Source organism: Ruditapes philippinarum, unplaced genomic scaffold (genome assembly GCF_026571515.1).
Source record: "Ruditapes philippinarum isolate M1 unplaced genomic scaffold, ASM2657151v2 ctg4008_1_1_1_1, whole genome shotgun sequence".
NCBI lineage: Eukaryota > Metazoa > Mollusca > Bivalvia > Venerida > Veneridae > Ruditapes > Ruditapes philippinarum.
In genome coordinates this window covers 241,910-266,191 of record NW_026852804.1, presented here as the reverse complement: position 1 = coordinate 266,191, position 24,282 = coordinate 241,910, and the positions used below count along the sequence as shown (strand labels likewise).

Sequence of the window (24,282 nt, the reverse complement as noted above, 5' to 3'; positions counted from 1 at the left end):
AAAATGTTTTTTGTTTTTAGTAATGGAGCGGATATAAGAAATATTGAATTAATAAGTCACTTGCGGCGGAACTACTGTAATTATTCTATTTTTATATATTTAGAATTTTGCAAAATCTAATAATATTCTACTTACAGCATGACCATACATATTAACGATAAGACTTGCTTTAATTAACAACGGATAGTCTCACGTAAATACAGTTAAAACTGCGTATACAAATACAGCTTTTGGACGTACATTTTACTGACTGGATCAACCTTTATGAAAGCTACAAGTCTCAAAAATACAGAGAGACAGGACAGAACATATAATTTATTCAGATATGAGCACACTACATCATCATTACTCAAGACCCATAAATATGGCTTTGATTTTGAATGAAATAATTGTATATAATTTTATATAGGAATACATTCCTTCTGAAACTGTATATATTCATATGTGCCAGGACGTGCCATACTGTTTAAACGGTTGCGCAAAGCGGCACTGTTTCGGAAACATACTGTCTACTTCAGGTTGAAGTATTTGTAAACGTAGCCCCAGTCAACGAATTCCCACCGGTGTTTAATAACGGTCCATACAACGTAACGCTACAGGAGGTACAATTTTAACCTTTTTTTGCTTTAACAGTTTATTAATTTTTGCAAACTTGTGGTGATGGTTGAGCAATGTACCGAATATTTTCGTAAATAATCTTGACTCAAACTTACAGTTTAAGTTTTAAGAATATATCCGTAATTAACCTTGTGGTCTTTCAGCCAACTGAATATAAACCTTTTTTTGTAAATATGTTCGGTAATGGGCTTTTATTCGTAAATGAATTTTAAATCTTTTTTTGTTTGTTTAGTCTCTAACAGTTGGTTCTTTGGTATTTGCACTGAAGTCAAAGGTTACTGACCGGGACGTTGTGGGTGCAGAGAACTATATCTTCGCTATTGAAAAGTACAGTATAATTGACGTAAGTTGTGATGATTCGTAAACTAGAATAGGAAAAAAAAGACAATGAATTTTCTTACATAAAAAATGAGAATAAAAATACATAATTGACCGTACTTTAAACACGAAGCAAGTATCATACCAATAATACATAAAAAAAACATTATTGCCTTTCAAGAAAAGATGTTATTTTTCACACCGGTGTCGAAGTACATGTATATAAAGCACTGAATAATATCTCCCCTCAATATATCCCTATCTAATAATCCAAAGTATAATCAAAGATCGATATCTCACGAATATTTAATTCATCTTACAAACAAAGAACTAATCATTTTATTGACAAATTCCAATTTAATGTCATGGTTATTTGGAATTTCATACCGCTGACTATTAGAAAAAAAAAATTTCAATATGTAAAAATAGTTTCAAGAAATACTAATTAAATCAACTTTAGCACGGTCCGTGTGTATTATATATACAAGATAAGCTCTTTATATTTATACATTTATTTCCAGTATTATCTGTATTTCTTACAGTAAAATGTGTTTTAATATTACCGTTCAATCATTAAATTTTCTATTTTTTTGGATTGATATGTGTTCTTGTGTGTGTGCGTGCGTGCGTGCGTGCGTGCGTTGGTGTGTGTGTGTGCGTGCGTGCGTGCGTGCGTGTGTGTTATAAATAAAGTCCGCATTGTAAATAAGGTGTTACAATCTGTATAATTATGTCTTAATGTGTTACCTTCTGTAAATTAAGTTATTATTATTATTATTATTATTATTATTATTATTATTATTATTTATTATTATTATTATTATCATTATTATTATTATTATTATTATTATAATCATTATTAAAAATGTTGACTTTTACCTGTGCACCCACAATTTACACTTGGTCAGGTATGATGTCACTTTAATATCAGGACATGTACATTTTAAAACAATGTTTTTTGTGTGTTTTTTTATGGCGTCAATTAACAGTATGACGGTGCAAACTATTTCCAAATACAAGCATCATCGAAAGGAGACATAACTCTGTCCAAGACACTCGACTTTGATACCATGGCGAGAAACAAACTTTTTCTCAACCTGAGTGTATCCGTAAGTTGTATGTTAATATATATTCAAGTGATCAGTATGGCACTGCACATTTACTACATTGATTTTAGTGGTGAGTTTAACATATTCATAAACACGGCTGCTGCCTTTATGTTCGTGGCTTCCATTATGTTCAAATTTCAATTTTGATTAAAGAAAATAATTGTGCAGTATCATTAAAAAATTTTATTCGTTTAAAATTTATTGCTGGGTTATATGGCCGTACAAAAACAAATGTGTACGCTATAGTTCTCGCCTTGTGACTGTATATATAACTAATAGGTAATACCTTTACAATTATAATAGCGAGGGTGTAAAAATATGCTTTTTGTTTAGTAAATATGATAGCAAACTGCAATTTATTGTGAGTGCACAAGTTTCCAAAAAATTAAATCTCTGTATGGAAAACGAAAATATGAAAGCGCCGATACGAGATTTTAATGCGACAACACGAATAAGTCGCCCTTCATGTACATAAAGTTAGTTCCCTATTCCTTATTCCTTATTCCTTTTTCGAATAAGGAATAAGCAAAAAGTTCCTTATTCCTTTTTCGAATAAGGAATAGGGAACTTGTTCATGATTCCCTATTCAAATCTAAATAAGGAACAGCAGAATTAGTATTTATTAACAAAAAAGAAATTTATACCTCATTCAAATCATTGCATAAAGAATCTCCATTAATTATTTTGAAAAAAAATCGAATAAGGAATAGGGAACCAGTTCCTTATTCCTTATTCAACTCCGAATAAGGAACAGAAGTAAATACGTAAAGAAAAGACACCAGTTGTAATTATTTTAGTTCCTTATTCCTTTTTCGAATAAGGAATAGGGAACTAGTTCCTGATTCCTTATTCAAATCTAAATAAGGAACAACAGAATTAGTATTTATTTAAAATGAAATTTATACCTCATTCAAATCATTGCATAAAGAATCTGCATAAATTATTTTGAGAAAAAAAATCGAATAAGGAATAGGGAACCAGTTCCTTATTCCTTATTCAACTCCGAATAAGGAACAGAAGTAAATACGTAAAGAAAAGACACCAGTTGCAATTATTTTTGATAAATCTGCATTAGAATTGCAAGGATCAATCATAAAAATCATGAAATGAAGCATCTGCATAAAAATATGTTTGAAAAAAATGTTAAAGTCGAATAAGGAATATCCATATTCAACTCCGAATAAGAAACAAGAAAGTATGTAAAGAAGGACACCAGTTGCAGTTATTTTTGATAAATTTGCATTAGAATTGCAAGAATCAATCATTAAAATCATGAAATAAAACATTTACATAATTTATTTTTGAAAAAAATATAAAAGTCGAAAAAGGAATAGGGAACCAGTTCCTTATTCCTTATTCAACTCCGAATAAGGAACAGAAGGAAATACGTAAAGAAAGACACTAGTTGCAGTTATTTTTGATAAATCTGCATAAGAATTGCAAGGATTAATCATAAAAATCATGAAATAAAGCATTAGCATAGTAATATTTTGGAAAAAAAATGTTCAGGTTCATTCGACTCCGAATAAGGAACAGGAGTAATAACGTAAAAACGTAAAGAAAGACAGCAGTTGCAGTTATTTTTGATAAATCTGCAGAAGAATTGCAAGGATCAATCATAAAAATCATGAAATAAAGCATAAACATTTTTTTTTTAAATGTTAAAGTCGAATAAGGAATAGGGATTCAGTTCCTTATTCCTTATTCAACTCCGAATAAGGAACAAAAGAAAATATGTAAAGAAAGACAGCAGTTGCAGTTATTTTTGATCAATCTGCATAAGGATGGCAAGGATCAATCATTAAAATCATGAAATAAAACATCTACATATTTTTTTTAATGTTAAAGTCGAATAAGGAATAGGGAACCAGTTCCTTATTCCTTTTTCCAATCCGAATAAGGAACAGAAGGAAATACGTAAAGAAAGACACCATTTGCAGTTATTTTTGATAAATCTGCATAAGAATTGCAAGGATTAATCATTAAAATCATGAAATAAAGCATTTATATAATTTCTTTTTGAAAAAAATGTTAAAGTCGAATAAGGAATAGGGAACCAGTTCCTTATTCCTTATTCAACTCTGAATAAGGAACTGAAGAAATTACGTAAAGAAAGACACCAGTTGCAGTTTTTTTTGATAAATCTGCATTATAATTGCAAGGATCATTCATAAAAATCATGAAATAAAGCATAAGCAAAATAATATTTTGGAAAAAAAATGTTCAGGTTCATTCGACTCCAAATAAGGAACAGAAGTCATTACGTAAAGAAAGACAGCATTTATTTTTGATAGATATGCATAAGAATTGCAAGAATCAATAACTAAAATCATAAAATAAAGCATCTACTTATTTTTTTTTTGAAAAAAATGTTTAAGTCGAATAAGGAATAGGGAACCAGTTCCTTATTCCTTATTCAACTCCGAATAAGGAACAGAAGAAATTACGTAAAGAAAGACACCAGCTGCAGTTATTTTTGATAAATCTGCATTATATTTGCAAGGATCAATCATAAAAATCATGAAATAAAGCATTAGCATAGAAATATTTTGGATAAAAATGTTCAGGTTCATTCGACTCCGAATAAGGAACAGAAAGAATTACGTAAAGAAAGACACCAGTTGCAGTTATTTTTGATAAATCTGCATAAGAATTGCAAGGATTAATCATTAAAATCATGAAATAAAGCATTTACATAATTTCTTTTCGAAAAAAATGTTAAAGTCGAATAAGGAATAGGGAACCAGTTCCTTATTCCTTATTCAACTCCGAATAAGGAACAGAAGGAAATACGTAAAGAAAGACACCAGTGGCATTTATTTTTGATAAATATGCATAATAATTGCAAGAATCAATAATCAAAATCATGAAATAAATTATCTACATAATTTTTTTTTTAAAGTTAAAGTCGAATAAGGAATAGGGAACCAGTTCCTTATTCCTTATTCAACTCCGAATAAGGAACAGAAGAAATTACGAAAAGAAAGACACCAGTTGCAGTTATTTTTGATAAAATTGCATTATAATTGCAAGGATCAATCATAAAAATCATGAAATAAAGCATTAGCATAGTAATATTTTGGAAAAAAATGTTCAGGTTCATTCGACCCCGAATAAGGAACAGAAAGAATTACGTAAAGAAAGACAGCAGTTGCAATTATTTTTGATAAATCTGCATTAAAATTGCAAGGATCAATCATTAAAACCATGAAATAAAGCATCTACATATTTTTAAAATCATGAAATAAAGCATTTACATAATTTCTTTTTGAAATAATGTTAAAGTCGAATAAGGAATAGGGAACCAGTTCCTTATTCCTTATTCAACTCCGAATAAGGAACAGAAGGAAATACGTAAAGAAAGACACCAGTTGCATTTATTTTTGATAAATATGCATAAGAATTGCAAGAATCAATCATTAAAATCATGAAATAAAGCATCTACATTTTTTTTTAATTTTTAATTGTTCTGCATAGTTTTATTTAATCCAAAGTTACTTCGTGTGCAAGTAGGGTTCGAACTGTGTGCCTAATATTAGACGAAACTAGTTATATAACACTTTTTATCACATAAACCGCGGCGCAGGAGTGTAATAAAGCCATTTAATAAAAACGATATTACACTAGACGATATTACACTAGTGTAATAACACTTTGACGTCACGTCATTTGCGCTATAAACATAGCGTTAAAGCGCGCTAATGTTAGTGTTACACTACAGGCGCGTCAAACAAAAATGACCCTTGTTAACAGTTTACCGTTCTTATTTTATATATGTGATAAATAGAATATTATATTCGTGTAGATTCAATACTAAATTTATTGAACTCGTTGAATAAAACAATATTATGCTCGCCAGAGGCTCGCAAAATATGATTTTATTCAACTCGTTCAATAAATTTAGTATTAAACCTACACTCATTCAATATCCTCTATATAATACTGCACGTTTGTAACGTCACTTTTCATTGGATAATAATGACGTTTATATTATTAGTTATAAAGATTGTTGGCAGGTTATATGGCCCTATATCAACGGCTATTTGTACATATAACCCGAACCGCTAGGCGAGGGTTATATTGCAAACATCCGTTTATATACGGCCATATAACCTTTCAGCAATCTTTATAACGAATTTATAATACAACAAACATCATTTTTAGAGAAAAAAAGTAAGATTTATTTATGAATCGACATCAGCCGTGTATATAAAATTATATAAACGTCACGATTATCCTTTGAAAAGCGACGTTACAAACGTGCAGTATAATAAAGCTTTATATACACGGCTTCTTTCAGTTTATGTAGAAATCACATAATTCCTAAAAAAGGGAAGTCTACTGTATTATAAATTCGTCATAAAGATTCCTGACATGTTATAAGGCCGTATATAAAAGGTTGTATGCAATATTACCTTCGCCCAGCGGCTCGGGTTATATATACAAACAATCGTTTATATAGGGCCATATAATCTGTCAAGAATCTTTATAACTAATGATATATCACTTTTGACTACTGTGTTTCATTATATCTATAAAAAAGATGATGGAATTTCATAAGTACGATTGCTTTATATAACTTATAAAATTGTAAAAAGGACAGTTGATAACTAACTATTCTAACAATTTTGTCTTTAGAATATGCACAGGGCATAGAGTGTGGCAACCAAAGCGTTTTCAGAACGGAGACATTCTCCCAGAGGTGCAATTCTTATGCAGATTGATCAAAAATAACTGCAACTGGTGTCTTTCTTTACGTATTTCCTTCTGTTCTTTATTCGGAGTTGAATAAGCAATAACGAACTGGTTCCCTATTCATTATTCGACTTTAACATTTTTTTAAATAAAAATTAAGTAGATGCTGTATTTCATGGTTTTAATGAATGATTCTTGCAATTCTTTTCCAGATTTATCAAAAATAATTGCAACTGCTGTCTTTCTTTACGTAATTACTTCTGTTCCTTATTCAGAGTCGAATGAACCTGAACAATTTTTTTCAAAAGTATTTTTATGCTAATGCTTTTTTTCATGATTTTTATGATTGATCCTTGCAATTCTAATGCAGATTTATAAAAAAATAACTGCAACTGGTTTCTTTCTTTACATATTTTCTTCTGTTCCTTATTCGGAGTTGAATAAGGAATAAGGAACTGGTTCCCTATTCCTTATTCGAATTTAACATTTTTTTAAAAAAAAAATATGTAGATGCTTTATTTCATGATGTAAATGATTGATCCTTGCAATTCTTATGCAGATTTATCAAAAATAATTGCAACTGGTGTGTTTCTTTACGTATTTTCTTCTGTTCCTTATTCGGAGTTGAATAAGGAATAAGGAACTGGTTCCCTATTCCTTATTCGACTTTAACATTTTAAAAAAAGAATTATGTAGATGCTTTATTTCATGATTTTTATGATTGATCCTTGCAATTCTAATGCAGATTTATCATAAATAACTGCAACTGGTGTCTTTCTTAACCAATTTCCTTCTGTTCCTTATTCGGAGTTGAATAAGGAATAAGGAACTGGTTCCCTATATCTTATTCGACTTTAACATTTTTCTTCAAAAAAAAATTATGTAGATGCTTTATTTCATGATTTTAATGATTGATCCTTGCAATTCTTCTGCAGATTTATCAAAAATAACTGCAACTGCTGTCATTTTTACGTAATAACTTCTGTTCCTGATTCGGAGTCGAATGAACCTGAACATTTTCTTTACACAACACTTTTTATGCAGATGCTTTCTTTCATGATTTTTATTATTGATCCTTGCAATTCTAATGCAGATTTATAAAAAAGTAACTGCAACTGGTGTCTTTCTTTACGTATTTCCTTCTGTTCCTTATTCGGAGTTGAATAAGGAATAAGGAACTGGTTCCCTATTCCTTATTCGACTTTACCATTTTTTTCAAAAAAAAAATATGTAGATGCTTTATTTCATGGTTTTTATGATTGGTCCTTGCAATTCTAATGCAGATTTATCAAAATAACTGCAACTGGTGTCTTTCTTTGCGTAATTACTTCTGTTCCTTATTCGGAGTCGAATGAACCTGAACATTTCTTTTCCGAGATATTTTTATGCTTATGCTTTATTTCATGATTTTTATGATTGATCCTTTCAATTCTAATGCAGATTTATCAAAAATAACTGCAACTGGTGTCTTTCTTTACGTATTTCATCCTGTTCCTTATTCGGAGTTGAATAAGGAATAAGGAACTGGTTTCCTATTCCTTATTCGACTTTAACCTTTTTTTCCAAAACAAAAAAATATGCAGATGCTTTATTTCATGGTTTTAATGATTGATTCTTGCATTTCTTATGCATATTTATCCAAAATAACTGCAACTGGTGTCTTTCTTTACGTATTTCCTTCTGTTCCTTATTCGAAGTTGAATAAGGAATAAGGAACTGGTTCCCTATCCCTGATTCGAAATTAACATTTTTTTCAAAAATAATTATGTAATTGCTTTATTTCATGATTATAATGATTGATCTTTGTAATTCTTATGCAGATTTATCAAAAATAACTGCAACTGGTGTGTTTCTTTACGTATATTCTTCTGTTCCTTATTCGGAGTTGAATAAGGAATAAGGAACTGGTTCCCTATTCCTTATTCGACTTTACCATTTTTTTTTTCAAAAAAAAATATGTAGATGCTTTATTTCATGGTTTTAATGATTGATCCTTGCAATTCTAATTCAGATTTATCAAAATAACTGCAACTGGTGTCTTTCTTTGCGTAATTACTTCTGTTCCTTATTCGGAGTCGAATGAACCTGAACATTTCTTTTCCGAAATATTTTTATGCTTATGCTTTATTTCATGATTCTTATGATTGATCCTTTCAATTCATATGCTGAGTTATCAAAAATAATTGCAACTAGTTTCTTTCTTTACGTATTTTCTTCTGTTCCTTACTCGGAGTTGAATAAGGACTAGGGAACTGGTTCCCTATTCCTTATTCGACTTTAACATTTTTTTTCAAAAATACTTTTATGCAGATGCTTCATTTCATGATTTTTAGCTCGACTATTCGATAAGAATAAGTAGAGCTATTGCAGTCACCCGAGCGTCGGCGTCGGCGTCGGCGTAACCACTTATGTTAAAGTTTTTGTAATAGTTCAAATATTTTCAAAGTCCATTGACATATGGCTTTGAAACTTTGCACACTTGTTCACCATCATGACCCCAACCTGTAGACAGGAGGAGGTAACTCTAACAAGCATTTTGACAGAATTATGCCCCTTTTTCGACTTAGAATTTACGTTAAAGTTTTTGTAATAGTTCAAATATTTTCAAAGTCCATAGACGTATGGCTTTGAAACTTTGCACACTTGTTCACCATCATGACCCCAACCTGTAGACAGGAGGAGGTAACTCTATAAAGCATTTTGACAGAATTATGCCCCTTTTTCGACTTATAATTTACGTTAAAGTTTTTGTAATAGTTCAAATATTTTCAAAGTCCATAGACATATGGCTTTGAAACTTTGCACACTTGTTCACCATCATGACCCCAACCTTTAGACTGGAGGAGGTAACTCTATCAAGCATTTTGACAGAATTATGCCCCTTTTTCGACTTAGAATTTACGTCAAAGTTTTTGTAATAGTTCAAATATTTTCAAAGTTCATTGACATATGGCTTTGAAACTTTGCACACTTGTTTAACGTCATGACCCCAACCTGTAAACAAGAGGAGGTAACTCTATCAAGCATTTTGACAGAATTATGCCCCTTTTTCGACTTAGAATTTACGTTTAAGTTTATGTAATAGTTCAAACATTTTAAAAGTCCATTGACATATGGCTTTGAAACTTTGCACACTTGTTCACCATCATGACCCCAACCTGTAAACAGGAGGAGGTAACTGTATCAAGTATTTTTTTTACTATCAAGCACTAAGAATAGTCGAGCGTTGCTGTCCTACCGACAGCTCTTGTTATGATTGATCCTTGCAATTCTAATGCAGATTCATCAAAAATAATTGCAACTGGTGTCTTTCTTTCCGTGTTTTCTTCTGTTCCTTATTCGGAGTTGAATAAGGAATAAGGAACTGGTTCCCTATTCCTAATTCGACTTTTACATTTTTTTTTCAAAATAATTTATGCAGATTCTTTATGCAATGATTTGAATGAGGTATAAATTGTATTTTAAATAAATACTAATTCTGTTGTTCCTTATTTAGATTTGAATAAGGAATCAGGAACTAGTTCCCTATTCCTTATTCGAAAAAGGAATAAGGAACTGATTCCTTATTCCTTATTCGAAAAAGGAATAAGGAATAAGGAATAGGGAACTAACTTTATGTACATCCCATATTCGGCGTGTTGGCGCCTTATATTCGGCGCTTTCTCGTTCTGTCGCCTTTGTATGCAACAGATGCGACAACATGAAAGAACGAAGGAATGTTAATTTCGTTTCGGCGTGGTGTCGCCTTTCGCCAAGAAACACAATATTTTTATCTTCGTGTTGTCGCAATAAAATATCGTATCGGAGCTTTCATATTTTCGTTTTGTCGTGATGTCGCGTTTGAAGGGCGCCGACATGAAGTAACGACAAAACGATAAAAACTGTCCGAAAAAAACAAGAATTCGTATTTTTTTCGTTATTTCGTGCTTTCGTGTTGTCGCCCCTTCAGCCCCGACAGAACGAAGTTACGACATGGCAGAAATCAGCCACCATATTAAATGACATTTAATCAATCCTTTGAATTTCTTTTCAACAGGATGAGCAGCCACCTAGTCCTACCGCCAAGACAGCTTATACCACCTTAAACATAAGTGTAACAGATGTCGATGATCAGCCTCCATACTTTGAATATCCTGATTGTCCTCCGCCTTGTCCAGCGCCACCATTTTTATCTATTATACGACTAGATCACAAAGTACTTATATTCTGTAAATGAACTAAAATGACATCACATGCACTTATAAAACTTTTCAAGCATTGGGAATAACGGAGAGGGTCCGACACTTTCATGCAAATATGTTGATATTTTTTCCTTTCTTTCAAGTTACAGACTCAAAATAAAACTAGACTTTTCGTAAAATCCTAGCAATTCGTCATTTTGAAGCAGATCGTAGACATTTATACCAACAAAATGCTATGTTGCTAATGCTATTGTTGTTATTTTCATTGATTTTGGTGATGAAGATGATGGTTATGTTGTTGTTGATGATGATGATGATGATGATGATGATGATGATGATGATGATGATGATGATGATGATGATGATGATAAGAAAGTTTCAAATTATTGATGTATTAAGTACTTTTTGCTTTGTAGTGCCGATCATGCTATTACATGAATAACAACAGCTACTAAATTTCTAGAAGAACAGTAACAAATTTCAATTTTACACCAAAAACATATCTAACTAGGCGGAAAAAAATTAATGTAAATAATGAAATCACATAGTGTATAACAACAAGTTTCCTATTTTGTTGCTATCTTTATCATTGTCTAGGGTCCTTTGACTATTACACCAGCCATCCACGGGAACGACTCCGACACTCTCGGGACGCCTCTGGTGTATTCAATTAAATCTGGTGAGTATTATATTAACAACGGATTCATGAAAGAATAAAAGGGCAAATTGGCAAGATAAACATCAATTCAGCAACACTTAGTTTAAAGTAAACACCAAATTGTATCAAATTAAATGAATCAAGAGCTTCAGGCTCTCTCTTCTCCGAGCTCACTGTTTTGAGATCCGCTGTTAGTGCTAACGATTTTAAGCTCATTTTTTCTCGGGCTTATCATTAAGAGGATATCAATGCGTTTGTGGAAAATTTGTTGCTAAAAATGAAAGCATATTATTATTCAATGGATAATGATGTAAGAAGTGAGGATTGCTTTAAGATTTGATAGAGATAAGAGTACAAATGTTAACGTCACCACTCATGTTGCAGAAATTGCTTTATGTTGATGTTCCTTTTTAACCAAATATGCTTCAATTATGTTCTGGTATAAAACTTGATACTGATTTTGTTAGATTGCAATAACCAAAGCAAATGTTTTTAGTTCCTTACAATGATATGATTCTATAATAACATTCTCCCATGTAGTATAACTAGTAAACTAAGAATAATAGTTAAAAATCGATTAGAATCAAAACACTTAATTACGACCCTTAGTGATCAGATTATTGCTTTTATATTTCAGGTAACCAGCATAATCTGTTCAGAATGGACCCTGCCACTGGCGCTGTGGATCAAAGCAGATCTGTGAGCGAAGCAAACCGTCCAGATAAAGAGTTTAGACTAGTCCTTGAGGTAATGTAAACTAACAATGACTTGTTGTTTTATATAACTGTTGATTTTGATCCATACCAGTGTTGTTTAAATTCGGTTCATTACATAACCGGGCTAAAAGTTACGCAGAGAAACAAACTGGTTTGGCTATTGAAAATAAAATTCAAAAGGTAGACCTACTTTACTTTTAATGACAAAATAAAGTAATGCAGATTGTTTAAATGAATATCTTTTAGACGCTTTGAATAGTCTTGTTAAATAAGATTGCAATTTTGTATTCAGGTAAGAAAAGATCTACCGGATAAAGATCTGTCGTCAATTGGCATATTGACAGTTAAGGTGTATGAGCGGATGACAAACACATCTGGGGTATCGCCACCACCGGTTGGGAGGTCCACAGAGGAAACAGGATCTGACCTGTTGATCCCTCTTATTGTACTTGGCATATTGTTAGCTATTGTCATTGTTTTACTTATCGTTGTATTTGTCATTTACCGTCGTAAGCAACGAGAAATGACAATCAGACCAGCAGACGATAAATCCGAGCCACAAACAGAAGAAGAAGATCTTCACACTGAAGGTGAAGATTATACAGGACGAGCAGACTCAAACGAACGGCTTATTTTCGGAAACAAGGCCACACTAGGAATAATGACAGAAGAGTTTCCGGACACTTCCGGTGTAAAGGCTCATCAGTTACCTCCCTTGCCAATGAGAGACTCGGCGACCGAAACGACAGAAGGGAAGAAGAAGAAAAAGTCAAGAAGACGAAATAAGAACAAAGAAGTTGAAATATTTGACGGGACCCGAGAGTACAACATGGGGGCTGACCCCGAGTTCTTTGACTCTACTGATAAATCCAAAGTGAAGCGATCGCAGAGAAGCAAAAAGGTAGAATCGTCTCTTCCAATTCAAGTGCCAAACGACAATATCACGGATACAGAGTCTGTACATATGTAGACTGTGAAACATTTTGACAGAATTTAGACGTATGAACGTGTTTCTCTTTACATGCATTGACAAAAGATCTGGTCACGCATACAAGTGCTGAAGTCTTGCCTACTGGCTTAACTGTTATTATTTTTCCTCAAAACTTGGTATATTCCATTGTTACATTGAATAATTGAAATACCGATAAATTAAAGTACTTATTTTTCTACTAAAAAAGATAAAATCTATATCAAAGTAAACATTAATTTTTTGTAATACTTTTAACTGGTAATTCTCACGTTGACAAATTAATCAGTACTTAGCCTTTTTTATGTTTTTTGTTTAATATCCAAGTACAGATCTCTACCTGTCTTGAAAAAAGATGTGCCGTGGCGAACGTAATTTAATTTGTTTAGAAATGTGACAGTCTGTACCGGGTTATTTTTATTATTTATTTATTTCAGAAGATTATGTTGTTTTAATAACGTTGTAATCATGACCTTTTTATCTGTGATATATGTATTATAGATTGTTTTCTTTCTGCATTTCACTTTGAATGGCCATTATTGTTTAATTTTTGCTTGGAATTGTATATTTTTAACGATTTTTATTGTTCCGAAGCACCTAGCAGTTTACTAGAATGTCATTCCTAAAGACTTGAACCATTAATAAGGTGAATTTGTGTAATAAATTTCCCCTGCTTTGAATAGTGTACGGTTTATTCAAAGTTTGTGTGATTTAAGAATGAGTACAGAAGAAAAGAGTTTCTTACAGAATAAAGTCTGGACAATGCGGATAAAAGTACAGACTGACTTTGATCTATACTGGTAGCAAAGGATAATAAATTTCTTTCGGTTTCAGCAGGGTTAGAATCTTAGTTAGTAACTGTTATAAAATATTTCACACGAGCCTAGAAATGTTATTTTTTATACTTTAAAGTAGATATAGAAATTCTCAGAGTGATTTGACGTAATGTGATTTATTGACGTCACGTCATTATGACATAAACATTTATGGTAGGATTTATTACACTTTTTATTAAGGAATAATTTCTTTGTAATAAAGAGGTTTTGAAACAGGTTTTAAAGCCGAGAACATCCTTATGTATGTAGACCACATGATAAATGAATAGCGTGCTAGCAATTTCAAAATCCTGATTTTAACTTTTTTTTTGAAAATAAATACATTTTAGGAACGGGCATTTTAGTTACTTTGTTTTACTTATTTTTATTGCTCTTAGATGTATTCTTGGTTTCTTTTTCTACATACAATATTCTCAGGAGAACTTTGAATTATAGAACTATCTATACATCAAATGATAAGCCATATTCATATCTCTTTCTTATTAAGCTGATAACTAGACTAAATAAGGGTGCTACATCGTTACTTAGATAAAACTAATTCAAGCAGATGAGCTGCATTTAAAGGTTGCATCACTAAAATTTATATAATACCAAACTGCGCAATAAACAATCGAAATGTACTGAAATAAGGCACGGCATAAACTCGTCGTGACATTTATTGCGTAATTTTTAACTAACATAGCTTACTGTTCGTTGTGTAAATTGTCAACTACCGTGCTAGTTTATATATCACAGTCAGTGCGATACCTTTTTATATGTCACAGTCAGCGCGTGTAAAATAGAGAAAATAAAGATCCCTAAAGAAAGTTTTAAACTAACGTAAGAATCTTATTGTTTCCCATGTCTGTATTAAGATCACACTCAGGTAGTAAATTTTCCTTCAATTTATAAATCAGTTGTGTAACTAAAGTATATATATTTCAGGAAGTTGTGTAAATTGTTATTCAAGTATTTCATTACAATTTAGCTTTTTGTAGCAATGCTATAATTATGAAAATAACAATGTATCAAGTTCATTCTTAAATATATGTATACGGTACCGTCTATGATATCAAAAGTTGGATTGTTAATGAAATCTGTGATGCCATAAACAATTGTTTGCTGTTGTTTTTTATGTACATTTTGTTTTATTTCTTTCAATCAAACGTTTTTAAGCTAGTCAGCTATAGGTAAATGTAAATAGGAATTTCTTTATTTTCAATAAAACAAAATAAAAACGTGTACAATTTCTTATTTCAGGAGATTTTCTCCATTTATTATGTAAAAATAATTCCACCTCTCCAAGGAAAACACAATTATCTGATAAAAGAAATGTTTCTTATACAGCGTTTCACATCATGGTCACGTGTAAAGAATGTGTAGCTTTATCCCTTGCCAATAGCACCCTGGTGTTCCAAATGAGTCATTTACTCCGCTTATGACAATTATATTTTCGCCTTAGAAATATCTGAGACAGAAGATAACTTCTGTCCCAGGCAGTATACAGCTCTTTTAGCTAAATGTACTCAGTAGAACCCGTATACCCCAATAACCCTGACTTTGTTTTATGCCTCTGACTAATTCAATTAACACTTTTATGCTTCAAACTCTTTTTATAAATACCTGAAAATGTTCTATTCATCAACTAGTATCCATGTTTGAAAAACGTAGTTTTAAAGATCAAACAGTATACTGATTATGAAGTGGTTAAATATATTAAATATATTACAATAACAAGAAAGTAGCAATAACAAAAACAGTAACTTAAACAATAACAAGAAAGTGACAGTAACAATAACAGCCAATGACAACAAGCGTAAGTTTATTCCACCCTTTACATATACTTGTGCTGTGGCCCACACCTTAATCATACCATGCCCGTTTCCAATGTCAAACCACGCATATCCAACTCCACATTTCATTTTCAATTTGCTATATTTATGGCAGATTATTTTACATCTAGAAATACGGTCTTTAGGTGACAAAAATACGTCTTCTTAACATTATGACACTATTACATTTTGCCCTTTCTAGAAAAGTAATATTGTGTTCATTACAGAGAATTAATGTACATTTAAAGGGACCTAGATTTAGTTTAAGTTGGTAGGGATGATTAAAGGCAACACAACAATTTTCATTTTTCAAATTTCATTTATTTAACAATATATTTACATACTTAATGTATCAATAGTTATGGAAATTTTGTAAAATTAATGTTTGCAAAGTGCGTAATGCCATGTTCTTATATAAGATAATCATCTTTGCATTTCTGTAATATTTTACTATATTTGCCGTGTCTCTAATATCCAATAAGTGATTATTGTTGGCTATAAACGTTTCTTCAAAATATTTTCTTAAATTCAACTTGAAACCACCCTTCCAACATAAAAAACACATGTGGAGAAGTACTAACCATTACCATGATAAATGTCTTTTTAATGTTCTTGTCCATCTTTCAATTTGGCAAAACACATTCACCAATTTTAGGGAAATTTCAAAAATTATTTATTGGCTGAATAGCGAATTGTGAAGACCACTATCAGGCATTGTAAATATGCCGGCTGATATTGGTCTGCATTTGTTACAAGAATCAAATGTGTTGCCATCAGCAAAGTAAGGGTTAATGATATCTGTGGTCTTGTCAGTTTCATCTATCAGGCTGGGTATGTGAGTCAACCAGGCAGTATATCAGCACAACCAAAACACAACCGCACTCTTCGCCTGTAATTATAAAATTCTATGGGTGAGGTTTCATGTTATCGAAGTGTTTTCCACATACAGTACAAAACAAATCTATATGTGTGTAATGGTTAAAAGGAAGACCTTTATAACAAATGCGACAACAAAAAAGAGAGCAAGCAAAGTCACTATCAATTTTAATTCTTTTTAGAACATTTTCCGTTATGTTAGTTCTTCACCTTACAACTACACACGCCTGAAAACCATATAAACCAAATAAAGCTCTTTAATAAACAGTATACCGGGGTTGTTTTTTTTGCTTTTTTTTTTTTTTTTTTTTTTTTTTTTTTTTGTAGTTTGACCCCCTGATCACAGCAGTAAGCTACTTAATTAACAAGAGCATTGTTCAGCGACAGCATCGTTCCATGGTACGCTGCCAAGCAGTTTACCAGTACTAGTTGTCTTCACTTTTACAAGGAACTGCAAGTTACTTTTATACTGGGCAATACTAAACATTATAACTGTTCAGATACTACATATATCCAAAATACCGTTCTTGTAGACTTAAAGACTTGTATTCTTCTATATACCGACATTTTAACACTTCCCGATCTTGCTGCTAAAACAATTTGTTGAATATAAAAATACTTCATGCATATAATTTAAGTTTTACATATTTATATCCAATAAATTTTAATCTTATTCAATGAAAACAGTTGTACAGTGTAATGAATCAGTAAAAATGACAATTGTCTAGGTATATATACTGTAGCTGTGTGTAAAATAGGTTACAATAAACTAGTCAAACACTTATAAACACTCAGCACATTTCACATCTCGTATGTCTTACTCTGGCTGAAATTACATAGATATATTTGCATACTTATGTAATACTAAAGAATATGAGAACCGTTCTTTGAATTTTGTTTTACTCGTTCAGTAGGCTTAGTATCAAATCATTCAATATCCTCTATATAAAATGTATGATCACAACCCTTAAACAATGTTAAATTAATATATGTTGGTGTGTATGTTGGGAAAGAGGCCTATATTACGTAAAATAAACTTTTGAATCTTGAATCTACTATATCACAATTGTAATAAGGTGTGTAATTTACATACCTGTAACAACCTCTTGATATGCGTTCGAGTTACAGATATTCTAACACATGTCTTCACAACCCCCGGTGGTCCAACACAGCAAAAGATTAATCCTTTAAAAGTCTGAACAATAACAATAATGAAACAGTAAAAATAACAGTAACAGGAACAAAATCAAGAATGAAACAGTAACAATAACAGTTTCCGGAACAATAGCAAGAAAGTAGCAATAACAAAAACAGTAACTTGAACAATAACAATAATGAAACAGTAAAAATAACAGTAACAGGAACAAAATCAAGAATGAAACAGTAACAGTAACTGGAATCATAACAAGAAAGTAACAGTAACAATAACGGTAACTGGAACAATAACAGGAAAGAAACAATAACAATAACGGTAACTGGAACAACCAAAAGAAAGTAACAGTAACAATAACAGTACCTTGAACAATAACAAGAATGTAACTGTAACAATAACAGAAACAGGAACACAATCAAGAATGAAACAGTAACAGTAACAGTAATTTGAACAATAACAAGAAAGTAACAGTAACAATAACAGTAACTAGATCAATAACAAAATGAAATAGTAACAATAACTTTAACCGGAACATTAACAAGAAACTAACAGTAATAATAACAGTAACTGGAACAAAAACAAGAAAGTAACAGTAACTGGAACAATATCTAGAAAATAACAGCAACAATAACAGTAACTGGAACAATAACAAGAAAGTAACAGTAACAATAACAACAACTGGATTATTAACAAGAGAGTAACAGTAAAAATAACGGTAGCTGGAACAATAACAAGAAAGTAACAATAACGGTAACTGGAACAATAGCAAGAAAGTAACAGTAACAATAACAGTAACTGGAACATAAACAGGAAAGTAACAGTAACAATAACAGAAACTGGAACAATAACATGAATTAAACAGTATCAGGAACAATAACAAGAAAGTTACAATAACAAAACCAGTAATTTGAACAATAACAAGAATGAAACAGTAAAAATAACAGTACTTGGAACAATAACAAGAAGGTAACAATAACAGTAACTGGAACAATAACAAAAATATAACAGTATAACAGTAACAATAACAGTAACAAGGATATTAAAGTAACAGTTATAATAACAATTAGTAAGAGTAACAAATATTATTTGAATAACAGTAACAATAACAATTAGTTAGATTAACAATAACATTCAAGTTACAGTAACAATAACTATTGGTAACAGCAACAACAACAAGAATGTAACAACATCAGTAACCGGAATGTAACAGTAGCTGAAACAATAACAATTAGTAACAGCAACAATAACAAAGTAACAAGGGTGTAACAATACCAGTAACAGGAACAATAACAAAAATGTAACAGTAACAATAACAATTGATAACAGCAAAATAACATAAAAGTAACAATAAAGTAACAGTTACAATAACAGAAACAGGAACAATAAGATTGTAACAGTAACAACAACAGTTAAATAGTATTAAAGTAACAGTTATAACAACAATTAGTAAGAGTAACAAATAACATTTGAATAACAGTTAATTTCTAGCTACCTGATTTTGACTTGCTATAACATGTTCATGGTTTTTGGCTGCCTCGTGGATATGTTCATCGCTTGCTCAGGCAAATGTTCATGACTTGCTCAGGTATATGTTCATGGCTTTCTCAGGCTTATGTTTATGGCTTATGTTCATGGATTTCTCAGGCATATGTTCATGGCTTTCTCATGCATATGTTCATGTCTTTCTCAGGCATACGTGCATGGCTTTCCCAAGCATATATTCATTATTTTTTCGGGCATATGTTCATGGCTTTCTCAGGCATATGTTCATGGCTTGCTTAGCCATATGTTCATGGTTTTCTCAACAGAATGTTATTACTTATTCAAACACATGCTCATAGCTTTTTCAGCGATATGTTCATGGTTTGTTTAGGCACATGTCCATGGCTTCTTCAGGCTATCTTTATTATCTTGCCAGTCCCTTTATTGTCTCCTCATGTGAATATTCAGGTAGATCTATTTCCACCTGCCAGAAATATAATATCAGAATTATATAAAATTATTTGACTTATGGTTACATTCTTTCAAATAATAAGTCAACTAATGCAGTCGTAACCATTGTCTATGAAGCCTGCTTAAATAAGATATTGACTTATTTCGTTCCGTCATAGCAGTTATCGTTCAAAGAAGCCGTGTTTAAGTGAACTCTTAAATAGTCATTTATGGAATCGGACCCACCGCCTTGCGTTGTAATGTTTTTCCCCTTTTATAATCAGTTTTTGTCAATTCCTTTATATACAAGTAATAACAAAACCCAAAATTACAATAATATATTGTTGGTTTGTGAAAGTATCATTCATATGATGCGACGCCGACGTTATTCGTGGTTGTCTTGAACAAAAATTTACCGGTTGAAACCAACATTTTTGGTAACAAATGAAAAAAAATGCACATGACATAAACAAACATAATGCCTTTCTAAGAATTAAGTGAGTAACTTGAATTCAGAATATGTTTCTGATTTTGTTCTAGAACAATAGCAATGCGTAAGTTGCAAACATTCGCGTGATATGAGCAAAAATGAAAATTATATAGTGGTTTTATTATCATGGCTTCTATGCACTTAACTTTTCAACACGATGAATATCATTATGATTGTGAATGTTCAATATAGAGGTATATCTATTACCCATTTGAAAAGCATGCATATATCTCCAAGTCGGCATTAGCAAGTATGCCTAAAATGATTTTAATTAAATTTTTCTATCAATAAGTGAGATCTATATTGATACATGCTAAAGAACTATGCTCTTGTCACATGAATACTAGCCTATAATTTTATAAAAATACTATCATAGTATGTATACTGTATGTTTAATGAGGACCTATCCACCCTTTCAGGCACTGAGAGTACGGACCCCGGACATGAAACTATTCATGTTCTTATAGGTTATTATCTACCAAAAGGTGACCTATACATTTTGAATTGCTGCTGCCAAATAAATACAATTTTGGACGAGCTTGACTGAGATAAGATTGAATAACTCGGACTAGTACCTGACATGTATTCAATATGCATAGAGCATTAATTCTAGGTTTTCACAGGGGAATACGGTATGGAATTTCAGCCAAAAAGCGGTTTCTTTTTCAAATCTGTATAATGAGAATACCTCAAAACAGGGAAATATAAATTACTTTACTCAAAGATTTCATTTCCAAATCTGCTATAAGTATTGTAACCTACATAAGCATCCACTTTTTGTAGATAACTGAAGGATTCCTAAGAAATTTGATCAGCATCTACTATGTGGTAAAAGAGATTTTATTCAAAATTGTGGATAAAGACTGACGACGGAAAACTCATTACGGGCACCCTGTTATTACAATAGAATAGAGAAATATGAAATCCACAAAGAACACCCAAAACAACAAAATTATAAATGTTGCTGGAAAGTACTAGATAGTGCAAGTTACCGGCCATGCCCACTAGCACCAGCTATAAGTACCTTCTGCTATGAGTAGCGTTTGCTCAGGTGAAACGGAAGATAAGAGACAAAAGGAATACAACATCATCATAGGAGGCAGGACCAATCAATCGCAAACATGTATATGACTAAAAATATATGAATCATATAATTAATTACAGGCAAGTTTGCAATCCTCTATTTTGTTCAATGGCCGCAGTTTATGCAGTACTAAAATGAGTTATGGTTACTAAGTAAAATCCTTTTTGTAACAACTACCTGCTGAGGTATCAATATGTTAATAAATAAGTGGTTTGATATTGGCCCTGTTATTTGTCCGAGGGCAGTCGTATTGGCACAAGGCCGAAGGCTTGATTTATAACACAATCGGTTCAACTCTACTCAATCATGACGTGAAAGTTAAGAAACTGAGAATATTTTGTTTCATTTATGCAACTGTCGGCGTCTACACATAGACCCAGTTAAAACAAAATGGCTGCCATTTCCCAGTTTCTTGTAGAAATCTATTCCTTTTTTTTGGCCCTGCTTTATTAGCCAATCAAATTACTTCAAATGCGGTATTTATATATACATCACTTTTCGGCCGGGGCCGAAAAAGTGATATAGATATTGGCACTGTTTTAAGGCAGGCCATCGTGTTATTGAACTTGGCATGTGCTTTTTTATAGTTATTTAACAATATAGTTATTTAACAATATATTTTTATAACAACGCTTATTCAATTAATACAAACTGTAAATTAAGTACAAACTATTGAACTTACATACCTTCATTTACATAAGCAAATACATGTCTATCCACTCGTTTAAGAAAATCTGGACTTTTCTAGCTCTCAATTTAGCACAAAAAAAACATCAACTGATTTTCATTCTCAACGTCTGTATATTTCATTTGCTTCTAACTTTACAATGAATGACTCTATTGTACAGTTACAAAATAACAATGTACAAAACCAGAACCATACATTTCACATATAAATCGAGCACAGCATGTAAACATCCGCGGCACTCGCCGAATTATTTTTACAAAATTTATATGGATACACGTGATTGATTATAAAATAACTTTGCACAATAGTGAAATAACATTAAAGGAAAGTAACTATGGTTTTTATTTTTGAAATACACGTCTAAATTGTAAGAAATGAGAATGACCTTGTGCAGACAATTACGATCATGATATATAGACGCTCATCAATTTGTATAGCGGTATACTTGATTAGAATAAACCGGAAAGTACGCCAACTAAACTAAAGTACAAACTGTAACGGTTAAAAACCGCTAATAGTTTCGCATATGGTACCGTCTTTGGTGTGTCGTGTAAAATGTGAAATGGAAGAAACTATCGATTTTAATGATAGAAATGAAGGTGTATTATATAACACAAAATTTTCAAATAAAACTGATGCCATCACTGTTACAATTTTTACACAGGAAACATAAATAAATTATGAAGAAATAAAGGATTATCTATGTAAAAAGTACTCTTTTAAAATAAACAAAAACACTAATGGTATTGAAACACACATATCTGAAAATGAAAAGAAAACTGTTGTCACAATTTATGAAAATAAAACAATATTTATTCAAGGGAAAGGATGTTGGAAGTGGAAGAACACAATTTTTAAAACAATATTGGATAAATTGAGTGTGACCATTCCAGACAATCGTCAATCTCCAAACGAAGTAAACCAAAATGATAGTTCTCCAGTCAGTAGTAGAACATCCAAAAGTCCTTTGCAATATCTCTCTAGCATAGTAAATATCTTGCGTAGTCCAAGAAACAGGACACCAATTAGACCAAGTAATCAAAGGAGCGCGTCTTATTTAAAGGGAGGTAGCGCAACACTTTTCAATAACAACAACAATGAGCAAACCTTTGTCAAACAGCCAGTAGCTGAAAAATCATCAAAAAGTGAGCAAGTAAAAATTGTTCAGATTGAAAATAATGCAAATAGTGATGAAACTTTAGTGAAAGAAGGATTTGAGTCTGATATAAATGAACCTTTAGTGAATGAAGACGTAATTAAGTGTGACAATCTGTCTGTTATCATCACTACTGATAGGTCTGTAAAAGGTATGGTTGGTAATGATGAAAGTGAACCATTAATATGTCCATTAGTTAACAAAGATACTACTGATAACAACAATGAAGAGCTTAAAAAGCAAATGGAAGAAAACAAAGACCTTCAAAACACATTAAAACAGTTTCTGTCTCAATCCAAAATTCTGAAATGTGAAAATGAAAAATTGCTCAATGTAATAGAAAATACAAAACGTGAAAATGAAATTCTACGCATGAAAGTCATTGAACAAAATGACAAGTGTGAAAAAGTTGAAAGTGAGTTATCAAAACTGAAACATAATCTGAGAATGTGAAAGTTAACATCAAGACTCACTCTGGTGGAAGAATACGCACAATTGAAAATACCTTCATATCAATGAATGATACAGATTCAAATGGAATAAAGGATAAAGATGTAATAGTACTTCATGTAGGCACAAATAATATATCTGATGCAGATTCCAGCCAGTACATAGTTGATGAGCTGAAGGATACAATACACACTGTAAAAACCATCAACTCAGAGTGTAAAATAATCATTTCTTCAATTCTACCTAGAAGAAATGACAAACTTGTCAACACCATTATATCTGAAACCAACAACAGGTTTAGAGATCTGTGTGCAGATGGTGGTCATCACTATATCAACCATGACTCTGACTTTATCCTGCATGGTACTACAGACAAATCGCTGTATAAAGACTATTTACATCTAAATAGAAAGGGTGGACAGGGTTGCCAGCGGACTTGAAAAGTCAGGGAAATTGGGATTTTTTTCAAGGTCAGGGAATTGTCAGGGAATTTTGAAATTTGGTCAGTGAAAAATGAAAATCCTGAAAAGTCAGTGAAAAGTCA

At 31.7% G+C, this 24,282-nt stretch overlaps 1 protein-coding gene across 1 annotated transcript; it reads left to right on the top strand.

The window, feature by feature from the left end:
- Positions 1–22: 22 nt before the first annotated feature.
- LOC132724670 (protocadherin-10-like) lies at positions 23–15,318 on the top strand. Its single transcript, XM_060709604.1, has 8 exons — positions 23–76; positions 519–602; positions 851–961; positions 1,926–2,045; positions 10,777–10,935; positions 11,519–11,600; positions 12,217–12,326; positions 12,588–15,318. The coding sequence occupies exons 4-8, from the start codon at positions 2,007–2,009 to the stop codon at positions 13,263–13,265; spliced, it is 1,068 nt and encodes a 355-aa protein (XP_060565587.1). The 5' UTR covers positions 23–76; positions 519–602; positions 851–961; positions 1,926–2,006; the 3' UTR covers positions 13,266–15,318.
- Positions 15,319–24,282: the final 8,964 nt, after the last annotated feature.

Coding starts and splice junctions, on each gene's coding strand:
- LOC132724670 (XM_060709604.1), top strand. CDS start 2,007: ATGGCGAGAAACAAACTTTTTCTCAACCTGAGTGTATCC. Junction 11,601..12,216: donor GGTGTATTCAATTAAATCTG/GTGAGTATTATA, acceptor TTTATATTTCAG/GTAACCAGCATAATCTGTTC. Junction 12,327..12,587: donor AGTTTAGACTAGTCCTTGAG/GTAATGTAAACT, acceptor TTTTGTATTCAG/GTAAGAAAAGATCTACCGGA.